This window comes from Astatotilapia calliptera, chromosome 18 (genome assembly GCF_964374335.1).
Source record: "Astatotilapia calliptera chromosome 18, fAstCal68.1, whole genome shotgun sequence".
Lineage (NCBI taxonomy): Eukaryota > Metazoa > Chordata > Actinopteri > Cichliformes > Cichlidae > Astatotilapia > Astatotilapia calliptera.
Window position 1 is genome coordinate 14,201,733 of NC_137439.1, and position 13,747 is coordinate 14,215,479.

The window sequence follows — 13,747 nt, forward strand, 5'->3', positions numbered from 1 at the left end:
TGAAAATCAAATAATATTTTTGTTTAATTACTCTGACTGCCAGAGGAAGGAAATTAAAGTTCTGCACTGCAGCTTTGACTGTATATCGGCTGAATACAACAGAAAACATGTCAATGTTAGTTTACTCTGTTTAAATTGTGTTTTAATCGATCTGGTGTCAACTTATGCAATAAAAACACATTTTCAACTATAACTATTTGATCAGGTCTGTTTTTTTGTGAGTGTGTGGTTGTGTCTGTATGTAAGAGTGCATATGTGCCTGTGAGGATATCAGTGAGCTCCGGTGGCCCTATAACAATGCTTTCTCTGAGAAGGGGGCCTGTGGGACATCTGTGGAGGGTGCTATGCTCACGCCAGAGGCAGCGCTGTAGTTTGCGGTCTGCGTCATGCCTGCGGGAGTTGTGCATGGTGCTGGGCCAGGGTTGCTGGCTGGATTCTGGTAGGACTGAACATCTGCTGGTGCCATGCCGCCTGGAGCTGCAGTGTACACAGGCGGCTGGCCCATGTACATATGAACGTCACTGTGAAAAGAATGATGGGGAAAAAGTGAATATTATACTACATCAGTTATTTTAACACTAGTAAGACCTCTGTCTGTTTAAGAACAGAACTGTTGTGGTGTGTAAGGAATTGCTCAATGGTGAGAAATTACTGCTTTCAATTCCAAGTACAGCAAATACTTTGATTTAAAATGTGGAAACCAAGATTCAATTTCAATGAGGAAAAACCAGAAGTTGTTCAGGTATTTAAGAAGGCTTCGTCTATAACGCTGGAACAAGTGAAAGTCTGGTTCTGCAGCTGAGTAACAGCCTCTGATACCAGCGGAAAATTTACCATATGTAAAAATAACTTAAAGAATAAGTGAAACGTGAATTTAATTAAGCATTTAAATGTATTTGCCATTTTTCATCTCACATAAAAGAGAGGAGAACAACAGCGGAAACTGATAATCTTAGTATTTGTACTGTGTGCTGTAGCAGGACCGTGGGTAACCTCAAACTCACCTGGGAACTGGTTGACCAGGAAGGGGAGTTCCAGGAGGAAGTTGCTCCATAGGAACGGTATAGCCTTGCACCCCAGCACTGCTCATGGCATATGAACCTGATGCAGGCTGACCAGGGTAGACCTGTGGTGACAAATATAAACATAAAGTAAATATTAATATTCAATCAGCTTTAAAGTCCTTGAAAAAATGACAACACCTAATGTTGTCTGTGTAGATTCTCAATCATTCAGGTTCATGGTAATCTATCTTTTCTTTCCAAGCGTCTTAGACTTCCCAGTGTTGGTACTTCCCTTTCAGAATGTAGCTGCTTCTCAAATTAAAAAAAAAAAAAAAAAAAAGAAGTTTGTATTGACTTCACCTGTTGTGCGGCGCTGGCAGGCTGCTGCATGTAATACTGTTGGCTCTGCAGCTTGGCATACATGGCATAGACGGGATCTTCATTCATCAGCTTGGCATATAAAGACAGCGCTTCCATCACCTTCACGTTCAGCTCTGACAGTTCCGAGTGCTTCCTGGTGATACAAACAATCAGCAATCCATATCTTGTCAAACACCTTCTGCATGTTATTCGCTTCTGCTGAGCTTACAATGTTCTGAATTTCTATGAATAAAGCACGCCACATCAACACAATGTACCTGTCAATATCCTCCAACTTCTGATCAATGAGGGGCCCCATTTGATTGCAGGCACCTGATGAAAAAATTGTTTAAATCTCTTTCTTTGGCTGACAGAAATCCACCTTTTCCAAAATGCAGCATGTGTACAATGTTATTAAATAGTTTTCTTTCACTTTCATATATTCATATTTTGCATAAGAAATTAATAAATAAATGAATGAAAATTACCTTCAAGCTGTAATAATTCAACACTGTCAGACTGGTTGTCTGTTGGATCCGCACTTTGAATCATTTGCAGTAACTGGTCCATTTTGTCCTGAGAAGATGTGATAAGTATCGGATAGATGTGAGATCATTTCACAACTTAATCCAGAAGTAATAAAGTTTTTTATCTTATACTGGAAGAGATTTTTTTATTTACTGTAGAAACTTGTGACCTTAATAAATCTGAATGATCTGAGTAAGAAAGCGCACACAGCAGAGCACTCACCTCGTCTATGTACACTGGCTCCTGTTCGGGCTCTATGGTCTCTACCTGAATGTCCTCACTGAACTGTACTGTCTTTTTCTCCGTCTTCACTGTGGGTTTTCAAGTAGCCGTAGATGCAGCAGGAGAAAAACAACACAACAGTGGCAGTGGTCAGCAACGCAAACGTAAGAGATAAGAACAAACTAACTTGATCGCCTGTAATGCTCTGATAGAAGCATGCAGCACAGGAACAGATATCAGATAAAAATAGAAGTTACGAGCTGATAAAAGTTTTTCTTTAACTCGAATTACAAGAAACGGTGGCACACAGCATGAAGGCAGTAGAAGTGCAACAGCATGATGTACATACCCAGTATGCAAACCCACAGAATCAACAATATGACAAAGCCATACAATTAGCAAGCAATAACAACAAAGGTTATCTTAACCAACAAAAAGTGGATGTGATGAAAAAGCCAGAAAACTCCCAAGAATAAATTTTTAAGACTACACATTTCTGTGGAAACAATGAATTAGATAGAACAGAGCATCAAGATACCAACATATGAATATGAATGTTGCATTTCAGAGGGCTCTGTAATTATACCAGAAAAAGATTTGGTACATAAGAAAAGATTATCAGCAGGAGAAAGTGCTGATCACACACTGCTTGAACTCCTTCCCAGAAATTTAGGCAGTGTTATTTTTTCAGTACCTATTTTGTGTCTCTTACTGCACTCTGCTCTCTGGATATCACACTCCCAGATCTATAAAGCAATGCTGCTAATGGACTAAATGGGCTCCCAAAGAAACAGCAATGATTCAAGTGTGTGTACTCACTCATCTCAGGCTCTGCAGTGAGATCAGCAGTGACAAAGTTGGAGGGAAACAGCCCCACCCCCTGATATGTTTCCCCTTTCCACCAGTTTGGGTCACTGGGAGAAAGAAAACAAAAAGTCCATTCAATTATGAGAAAAATGTTGCCTTTAGTAACTGAATTTAATCCTTAATAATTTCATTGGCATTTTACAAAGTCATGTCCAGACCTCTTTAAAGCATGAATACATAGATGTGATGTTTAAAACATATTTTTCTTTTGAGTTCATGGATTCTGTGCTTTTCTAAAGAGCATTTCAAAAAGGCTTCAAAGAGAACAGCCATCCAAATAAGAACGTAGCATAGTCCCAGGAAATCTGCTCACTATTATATACTGAAAGTCCTGGTTTGTTGTGTGCTCTTGATTATATTTGTGTAAATGTTCACCTATCGTCCAGGATAGTGATGATTTCTCCCGACTTAAAGGTGAGCTCATTGTCCTCTGCAGCCTCAAAATCGTAGATGGCACGGACTTTTCTGCCGTCAGACTTGTGTGAGGAGAGCAGGGTGGAGGTGTTTGGGTAAAGACTCGACATTGAGGTCTGCGGTTGCTGACGCTGCTCCTTCAGAGACAACTCGATAGCTGCACACAAGAGAGATAATAAGATAATCACAAGAGTGTGATTGTGTGTTTGCCCTTGAAAACCTTGTGGAACATCTGCAATTCATTAATCCACAATAACAGGGGGAGTTTTGCAAAGCCAATAAACAACAGTTAAAATGTGTTTAATGAACATGCTTCTAATGCATTTCTATGTGTGTCTGAATATTAAAAAGAGTATTTATACAAGAGTCCTTTACAAAAACAAAATAAAAAAATGGTCCAGTGCTCTGATTATCTGATAGAGTCCTCTTTACCTTTGGCCAAATCCTCCTCTTCTTTTTTGTTTGTTGATGTGGAGGGATCCTTTGCCACTAAAGCTGGGCTTGCTTTTGCTTGCTCAGCAGCCTGTGAAGACAATAATCATGTGCTTCACATAAATAATGACTTACACTCATGACTCAAAAGAATAAAAGAACGTGGATGGATTTTGAGCAAACCAAGAGAGATACTAGCATTACAAATAGAATGAGCCAGAACTTAAAATTCTGATCTTAACCACTAGCGCTGCAATGATTCGTCGGCATAATTGATGACAGACTATAAAAACATGTCGACGTGGAATTTTAAAGGATTTCCCAGAAAACAAAGTTGAATGCAGACTGTCAAAGCAGAGCTTTTCCTTCCACAGCAGCACGACTGCAGTGCACCAGAATGTAAAACGTCAGCAATCTGGAGCTGTGACGTCAACTCTGAGTGGGTCAGTTTTAGAGAGTTAAGTTAGTGTGTCGCTTTGATACCTTGTTTATATTAATGTTTTGACAGTAATGTTTATGTTAGCTTACCTGTCGTAAGGTAAAGATGATGCTTGTTGAGCGAACATCATTTCAGTTTTGTTAGCTAATGAGTGAAATGCGATAGTAAACCATTAAACAGGAGTCGCTACACTGTCTGCTAGTTTTTGTTTTTCTCACATTAATATTAGCGTTTATTCTGAACAGTAAACATTTTCCAACTTACGTCAGGTACGTATCCACTGCAATTGTGGGGGTGGGGTATAAACCACCATACTCATATACCAACCTGGGAGCCCACAGCAGGGAACGTGACACCCTGTTCCCGTAAATTCTTGATCATTGCTGAGATCAGACTGAGCTGCGGATCATTGCGGAAGTCTTCCGCCCACTCCACCATCAGGGCCTTCAGCTTCTCGCAGACTTTGGGGTGGCCCTGGAGAACACGCATTAAAGCATTTTATGCCAACACGGATCAAAAGTGAACCTTTTTGAAGAAATCCCACATAGTTAATGTGGCTTATTTGGACAACACACAAGAAAGTGAAATTTACCACACACCTTGTTTAAGACATTACTGACTTCACTGGCAAACTCTCTGGAGCACACCTCCAAGTGGAAAATTTTCCCACAGTTTGAGACACAGGCACCGAGAAGCTGCGAAGACAAAGTGTACATCCTCTTCATGAACCTCATGAAGTAAGTAAACACCTGAAATACTTTTGACATACGTAATTTATCACTTATAAAAGAGTAAATGTGGTTACTTTATTAGCTTATAGCTTAGTGTCATTTAAGAAATAAGTTATCAAACATAAACAAAACATGGCTGTTTGTTAAGAGTCTGCTTACAGTCAGTGCCTGCATGGCTACGTGAGGGTCCTTGTGGTTCACTCTTCTCATTATAGAGCGGAGGCATTCTTTGGGCCTGGAACAGAACAGCACAACTCAAAGGTTTGAGAAGGTTAAGCTATATTAAGCTCTTCTTTTAAACTTCTTTAGACTTCCTTGAATATATATTCTAATGATCCAAAACTCAAAAATATAAAAGAAATGTGTTGGTATGCCTCAGAATGAGGAAAGTTAACTGACCCAGTGCGTGACTGCCCTATCTTGTCACATATGTCCAGAATGAGGCCCCAGTCCTCAGCAGTGTTCATCTCACTGGTTGCTTTCTCTGCAGGAAAGAAGAACACCAACCGGCGTGAGAAGAAGTCTTTACAGCAAAAGCATATTTTTTTTGCATGACTGTATTTAGAGATGGGAAAGAAGAGACATGGGAATTCTGTAGAGGAGTAATAAAGCTACTGTAATCCTACAAAAAAAAAAAAAGAATCACTGTTGTAAACGGTCCGTGAGAATCCTCTTTTCATGATCATGTTTGGTATTGAGAAATCAAAACAACAAGATTACTATGTTCCTCTACACATAAGCATAAACATGATGAGATACAAAGGGCTGACAATATATGAGAAGTGCCCCATCAACACTACCGCACTACAGTGAACACAATCTAACAGCTCATGATCTGCGAAGACTTCACCTGAAGTTTATCTAAGGATCAGTGCATTTCAATCAGCAGTGGGTTCTATTTGCCACTTAAGAATTGTGTTTTTGGGGTTTTCCTTCCAAATGAAATGGTTAGTCTTGCATCTACTCTGTGTGTTTGACTCCTCTGGTCTTGGAAGCAGCTTCATGTTTTACCAAGTACCACTTGTGCAATTTTGAGCAGATAAGGTGTTTAACAAGAACATTTTAGATTTAGATTAAACAGATGTTAAAATGCTTTGTCTGACAACATTTTAACATCTTCTTGAATGTTGTGCCAATAATATTTAGCCAATAATAAACATCAGCCAGTGGCATCACATAGCAATCAACAGCGCTGATTTTTCAGGGTTGCAGTTGGGCTGGAGTCTATCCCAGCTGTCATAGAGCAAGAGTCTAAGTTAGCCCTGGACAGGGTCCCAGTCTATTACAGAGCTATTTAAGTGTATTCCAAGTATAAACATAGGAATAGAAATAAGATGTGTAAATAGCTGACATTGCTTTCTAACATGAGTCATCAGTTGCTGTTACTGGGAAGTAGAAGTAATAATTGGGAAGTAATAAGTACATTAAAAAGTTTTTTTTTTTTTGCTTCTTTTGCTCTTGACAAAAGAAGCATTAGAAAAATATGTCTATATACCCTAAACAAGATTGGAAGTATTAGAGAGGGACAGAAAGCCAAAATTCATTATCCTTGTTATGTGGCACCCAGTTTTATCTACCTGCCACACCTGACTGTGTTCAAACCATAAAGAACCTCTTTGAATGTTTGGAAGATCTGGAATCACAGATGTAAAAAACAAAAACAAACCCTTAAACTAAAGAAAGAAACTAAGAAAAACTGAAGTTATTTTATTCAGACCCCCAAGCTACACAACCATCCTCAGTGAGGCAGTTAGTCCTTTAACCAGACAATCTTTGTGTTTTTATGAGACATTCCGTGAATTTTAGCAATCAAAGGAATGTTGTGAAGGAGAGCTTTTACCAAGTGAAAACCACTGCTAGAGCCAGTTCTGTTATCCAAGCCTTTACCAAATCTCACCTGGTCTAATGCAATTCTCTGTATATAGGATTGCCCAATTCCACGCTTTCCAGTTGGTTCAAAACGCAGCTGATTGACTCTTGTACAAAGAAAAGATAGCTCATCGCTCCTGTTTTAGTTGAACTGCATTGGCTGTCTGTGAAGTTTCCAATAAATGAGTTTCACAACAGATATTTTTTTTGTCTGTAGGTCACCAACTCATTATCCCAACAACTTCTCTCAGTGCCCCTTACTTGACTGAAAGCTAAAGGCAACCAGGCAAGTGTGGTTACTGCCACTGGCTCTGGAATAATCTGCTTCCCCAAATAAGAATCTGATCAACAGCTGATGATTTAAATCAGCTCTAAAGATTTATTTACACTTGCTTTAATTAAGTCTGAGGTCCCTCATGGTTTGATCACACTCACTGCAAATGTCTTTTTTCCACCCGTTTTAGTTGACTAGTAATGTTTTTTATTCTTATTTCTGACGTTTTTTTCCACTTATTATTTTTCATTATGTTGACTGACTATGTGAGCCTGTAAAGCACTTTGGCTGCTGTCATGTCATACAAAACAGTATAGTGAAGTAACAGATGCTCACAACAGTAGTAAAAGCCAGGAACAGAAGAGCACGATCAGTTAAAGGCTGGTTTGTTTTATCAAAACAGCATTTACTGCTGGGTTTGGGCTTGAGGCTGTGTATGGGGCTGTGCAAGTGAACGGTGTTGTGTATTTTTCATCTATATGAAAACTACACGCTCTACATGAAAATTAGGTGGCTAACCACTCGACAAAGATCAAAGAGACGACAGGAAATACAGTGATACTCTGTGGTTTCCCATAGCTCCGCATCCTCTTTCACTTCCACTCACTGTGAGAGGTCAAGCACATAATTGTGGTTAGTTAACAGAAGATGGGATACATAAAGGTAGCCAGTGATATGGCTTGCTAACTCAATTCAGTGATCCGATGACAAGCCTGTGTCTCCGCCTTCATTAAGAGTTGGCCTGACTTAAATAATACACGTAATACATCTCGAGAATAACATCACCAGTTTAGGATGCTTTCGCCAAACGGTCACTTGCTGTTTGCTAGCTAAATATACACATAGGATAGGGGAGCAAGCTAGCCATCTATGCTCCTCAAAAACAAGCAAAACAGACATCAAAATTAATATCATGGGCTTCAGGTTGTCAGTTTACACAACCTACAGTATGTACCAAACGTTACCCATATACCAATAATATATATCCAGTGGCTAAGTGAAATGTTGCCCACAGCTGGAGAACACAAACAAAGCTGTTTGGTCACAGCTACTTAGCTAGCCTGCTAATAACAGCCTCCAGTTGTGATTACTCACCAACATCTTGGTCAAAGGGGTTAGTCGTGAAGAGAGGCATCGCTTGGTGTATAGACGACAACAGATTTCGCCTTTCCCAGATATTTTCTTTCCCTCTTTTTTCTTATTTCATACAATACAAATGCATAGTAACGACAACCTAATGGGTATCAAAGGCAGCTAACTGATTCTTTTCACACAGTCACTCCTTCGCCAGACGGCAACAAGCAGGGCATTCTGGGTAATCGAAGGAGCCCTCACTGTATTTAATAAACGGTTATAAGCTTCTACAGTTTAACACTCCCTGTCGGACTACTGTTCATCCCTGTGTGCTGTCTGCAAACTAGAGAGAATGAATCATAAGTCACCAATTGTCCTTGGCATAGAAAAAAATAACATGTCATCGTCAGGTGATGTCGATCACGTGACAAAATGTGACTGTGAGGCTGCAGCGCGTGAAAATGAGTAACACATAAAGACTTTAATCTTGTAGTTAAGAGGATTTGTGTGGCGTAAGTGAAGCAATAAATGAGTAATTACTAATTTAAGTAATTAACAGTGGTCTAAACTAAACTACATTAACCAATATGTAATTCTAGCACAGATGACATTAACTGCTTGATGTCTACAAACCTTTTAAAATTGAACAGAGACAAGAAAGAAATATTTGAGATATTTATCCAGTTATATTATTGGATATATTACCAGTTTAAAGCAGCGGCATCCAGAATCCCTACACAGAAACAGAAACTTTATCAAATTACCCCAATATTGAAGTCTTCACTGGGTCCTGGTTCCACCCAGGATTACGTTTAAAATCTCTGTTAGTTCATACAACTCTCAGTGGTTTGCTCTTCAAGTACATCTCTGACTTGCTCAGTAAGACCAAGTGGGCCTCTCTAGAGAGGTGCAAATCTTTTAACTATTCCCTGAGTTGGACCTAAATGCGCTGAGGGTGCTTTGCATCACTGTTGTCTTGTCCTTTGGACCAAGATGCCTAAAGTCAAGACACAACTGTGTCTATGTTAAAGTTCTGTTTAGTTGATAATTAGTTGTTAATTGCTTTAGGACATTACCGAGATACAGTTTAAAAATGTTTTTATAATGTATGGAAAGCACACTGAGTTTAATTAAAAGTGTATATATGTGTATATATATATGTATATATATATATAAATAAAACTGGCACCAATATTAGCATATATATAATTCAAGTATATTTTTGAAAAAATTATACATTTTAAGAATTTTGTTAGTGCTTAGAACAAGTATATAATCTTAAAAAAGGTATTATTGTCAGTATTTATTATTTTATGCATTTTTCACTTTTTAGACAAAGCATACATATCAAAAAACAAACAAACAAACAAACAAACCCCAAAACATACAAATCTACTTTAGTACATCTGAAATTTTCTATCTGAATATAGACTGAATATTACATTATATAAATCCATTATTTAGTCAATGTGTTGTAATTGTCAATTTATAATATTAGCATGTTATTATTATATTATTAATACAATAGTATGTAGGTTTAGGCAGCATCAGTGATGTTCACACACTCTGTCTAGAGTGTGTGAAATATGTAAGTTTAGCTGTAGTTTAGATTTTTTGTAATATTTTGCTACTTTTTCTCAAAGTACTGATGCTATACTGTTATACACTCGTTTTATTGAAGACAAAATAAAAATGCAAATAAGACATAAATAGCAGATTAGCAGTAATATTTGAAATTTAAAGTCTCTATTTTCCTTCAGTTTTTATGTGTAAACACTTGGCATTTCATGCTAACCAGTCTGCACACATTTACTGAAATATTTTATGGACAACAGTCAGTGATTCCACACAAATTTTTTCCCCATTTTATTGTGTTAAGCATTCTGACCCGATCCATCGGAATGTGGTGATTGAATGAACTCACAGATGAACCTTAAACTGGATTAAACATTGCTATTCAGTCCATAAGATCAACAAAAAAAATTGATTATACAAATTATAATGTTTCGCATATTGCATTTGGCATAATGAAGAAATCATCTGATAATGGATACATTACAAACCATGTGCATATGGATCATGTATATATCAGATTAAGATAATACTGGCAGGTCAAAGTCCAAGAAATACAGTCCTTTGTAAGGCAGCAACACTGCTCACATCAGCAATCAATTCTCCCCCAACCTCCAAAAAAGCACTGAAAAAATTTACTCTACTTTTCTTTCTTTTTGTTAGGTTACAGGTATTTATTGGGCAATGATGACAAGTGGTTGCTCACCATGTTTGTGGGAACTTGCTTGTAAACAAATGATAATTCTATGATTCTGTGGAGTATTTTATCGGATACAAAGATTTGAAGTATACTCTGACAGTTTAAATGTGTAAAGACTGAGTAACTGAACAAATCAAACAATATCAAATTCAGTTCCAACCAACTAATTGTCATTTGTAAAATATTATTTACAGATACACATGTACAACTGTGGCTGCATCAGCCTAAATAAATGAAGATGCTCATATTTTTTCAGTACAAAATCTAAATTAATACAACAGTGGAATGGCTCTGTGTTTGCTCTGCCTTTTGCACGGTATTATGTTGTAAAGTGCCTTTAAAGACAAATAAAAGTCTAAGTGTCAGTGATGCTCCACTGGGCTGGCTTTATCAGAGTCTTCTAGTCACGTAGCGCTCCTCCGCATGGCCCTCGTTATAGTGACCTCTTCAACCTCTTCACCTTTCTCCTGAAAGGAGACTGATCACTACTTCTTAGATGGATGCTATAAAACTGGAACTTTCACTGTAAAGAGAACAAAAAAAATACAACACATTTTGTATCTGTATCTCTGTGTGTGCGCCCAAGATGTTGCATTTAAAGTTATAGCTCTCACAGTGACAATTTGAGGCTTTATTGTATGAAAAAGCAGCTATTAATGATGACTAAGCTCCACTTAGCAGGGGATGTTCACTGTTACAGTGCATCCGGACAGCATTCACAGTGCTTTACTTGTTCCACATTTTGTTACAGCCTTATTACAAAATTCCAAAATAGATTAAATTCTTTCTTTGTGTGTGTATATGTCTCTGTGTGTATATCTATATAACTACAAAATAAACTAGACTGTTTATTTTTCTTTTGAAAAACTTAATAAAATATATTAAGGTGATCTTGAATGAGTCCAATTTGAACAGGGGATCATAATTACTGGATCTGTTTAGATAAACAAAACTGCATCAGTCTACAAAAGAACAGCGTAAATGAATGTAGTATAATTTTTTAAGACATTACACATTTGTGACACATTTTAAAAATATACATTTGGAGTTGAATAAACAAACTTGGTCGTCATATGGGCTTTGTTTCCAAAAACACAAATTAAGCAACTATGGAAATACACACAAATAGGAAATTTAAAAGTCCAATATGAAGAAGGTACTAACTGTCAAAGGCATGTTCACAGATGAAACCAATGCGGTCAGTGCAGTAAAAGTCATTCCAGTTGGCCTCATGGATAAGGCCAGCACAGTCCTCGCCGTCTTCGTGACCATGCTTCCAGTTATCAGGTTGGCCAGGCTTCCACTTCCTAAAAACAACCACAAAGACACTTGGTTACACTTTGTTAAAATTGTCCTGTACAGTTAAAATACATACACAAATTTGCAACTCACGTGAAAACTGGTATGGTTCCATCTACCCACTTCCAGACATTTTCCTCCTCTCTGTCACTCAGTCCAAGCCAGAAATATCCTTTTCCTGTGATGGATTTTTTTACAAATTGCTAGAGGTAGAATAGAAAAGAAGATGTAACAAGAAAAAATGTTTATAATAATGTTTTATGTCAATTTGTGCAATTGTTTAAAATTAGCAATAGCTTTATATGGAATATATGGATGTAATTTAATTTACCTGTTCTTCACTGTTATTGATAATGAGCATATGAGCTGAACGATTAGTACAAAACTGGTTGGCGTCATCAAAGTTGAGCCTCTGTGAACCAGAAGAAAAGTAATAGCAGCTGTCTCCAAAGTTTCTGAATTCACGTGGACAACCTGGAAGAATGAATTACCACATACATGTTATCCAACAAAACAAAATCACTAGAGATGCTAGTTAGATGGTACAAGGTATCAACATTTACAAAAATGTCCTGGTCTAATTTATCTAATCACTTGATTCTATCCATCCATCCATTCGCTTCCGCTTATCCTTTTCAGGGTCGCGGGGGGTGCTGGAGCCTATCCCAGCTACCATAGGGCGAGAGGCGGGGTACACCCTGGACAGGTCGCCAGTGTGTCGCAGGGCCAACACACAGGGACAGACAACCATTCGCGCTCACATTCACACCAAAAAACAGGGCAATTTAGATTTTTCAGTTAACCTATCCCCACAAAGTGCATGTCTTTAGACTGGGGGAGGAAGCCGGAGTACCCGGGGAGAACCCACGCAAACCCGGGGAGAACATGCAAACTCCACACAGAAAGGCTGGAGTGATGCTCAGGCTGGAGTGAACTCAGGACCTTCTTGCTGTGAGGCAACAGTGCTAACCACTGTGCCACCGTGCAAGATTCTATCTTATTTTATTTATTTAGCACCAAATCACAACAACAGTCACCTTAAGGCACTTTATATTGTAAGATAAAGGCCCTACAATACCCTAATACAGAGAAAACCACAACAAATAGACAACCTCCATCAATAAGCACTTGGTGACAGAGGGAAGGAAAAACACCCTTCTAATAGGAAGAAACCTCGAGCAGAAGCAGGCTCAGAGAGGGGCAGCCAACTGCCGTGAACGGTTGGGTTTGATGAGAGTGAGACAGGACAAAACTCACCAGGCTTTGGACTTGTGGCAACAGGAGGCTGGACCGACACAGAGCCCTGTGGTTCCTGTACTTGTTTAGAAGGTTGAGATGGTTTGGGAGGTTGAGTGACTGGACGGGGCTGAGTGGGCTGAGGTGGCTTTACAAATATGGGAGTTCCAGGAAGTCCTGGGAGACCGGGAGGACCTGGAGGGCCCATGGGTCCAATAGGCCCACGGGGTCCTTCCATACCTGAAGGTCCTGCTGCTCCTCTGGGCCCTTGTGGCCCGGGCGGTCCTGGCATTCCAGAAGGTCCATCCGTCCCAGGAGGCCCTGGAACCCCAGGGTCACCTTTCTCACCAGGGTTTCCAGGTCGACCACTAGGCCCTCTTGATCCTTTAGGTCCTACAAGACCTCGAGCCCCAACTGAACCTTTTGGACCTGCTGCGCCTGGTGGTCCGGCTGCACCTTGTTCTCCTTTAGGTCCGACCAATCCTGGCATTCCTTTGTCTCCTTTATCACCCTTTTGTCCCGTTTGGCCCATTGGCCCCTGAGGACCCCTATCACCTCTGGGCCCTCTTGGACCTGGTGGGCCTGAAATACGAGCAGATAAGTGAACTATAACTGATAGAACAATGTGTAACAATTAATGTTTACATGCACTGTCACACAAAACATCACACAAATGATTTCTTGTAATCTTATATTTCTTTTCTGGTACAAATGCATACTACAAAT

The 13,747-nt window shown here is 39.0% G+C and overlaps 1 protein-coding gene across 1 annotated transcript in view; it reads right to left on the reverse strand.

Moving 5' to 3' along the window:
- The window catches only part of LOC113010712 (signal transducing adaptor molecule (SH3 domain and ITAM motif) 1), a 42,715-nt gene continuing 28,968 nt past the window's right edge, over positions 1 to 13,747 (reverse strand). Inside the window, exons 6-23 of the mRNA XM_026149914.2 lie at positions 13,043 to 13,603; positions 12,117 to 12,259; positions 11,879 to 11,988; positions 11,678 to 11,793; positions 8,236 to 8,277; positions 5,397 to 5,481; positions 5,157 to 5,232; positions 4,866 to 4,961; positions 4,594 to 4,740; positions 3,828 to 3,918; positions 3,357 to 3,552; positions 2,934 to 3,028; positions 2,115 to 2,203; positions 1,853 to 1,940; positions 1,643 to 1,697; positions 1,365 to 1,518; positions 1,005 to 1,126; positions 1 to 521 (exon numbers count right to left, since the gene is read on the reverse strand). Coding sequence (XP_026005699.2) covers positions 290 to 521; positions 1,005 to 1,126; positions 1,365 to 1,518; positions 1,643 to 1,697; positions 1,853 to 1,940; positions 2,115 to 2,203; positions 2,934 to 3,028; positions 3,357 to 3,552; positions 3,828 to 3,918; positions 4,594 to 4,740; positions 4,866 to 4,961; positions 5,157 to 5,232; positions 5,397 to 5,481; positions 8,236 to 8,277; positions 11,678 to 11,793; positions 11,879 to 11,988; positions 12,117 to 12,259; positions 13,043 to 13,603 — 2,498 coding nt within the window. The 3' untranslated portion in view covers positions 1 to 289. The remainder of the gene's footprint in view (positions 522 to 1,004; positions 1,127 to 1,364; positions 1,519 to 1,642; positions 1,698 to 1,852; positions 1,941 to 2,114; positions 2,204 to 2,933; positions 3,029 to 3,356; positions 3,553 to 3,827; positions 3,919 to 4,593; positions 4,741 to 4,865; positions 4,962 to 5,156; positions 5,233 to 5,396; positions 5,482 to 8,235; positions 8,278 to 11,677; positions 11,794 to 11,878; positions 11,989 to 12,116; positions 12,260 to 13,042; positions 13,604 to 13,747) is intronic.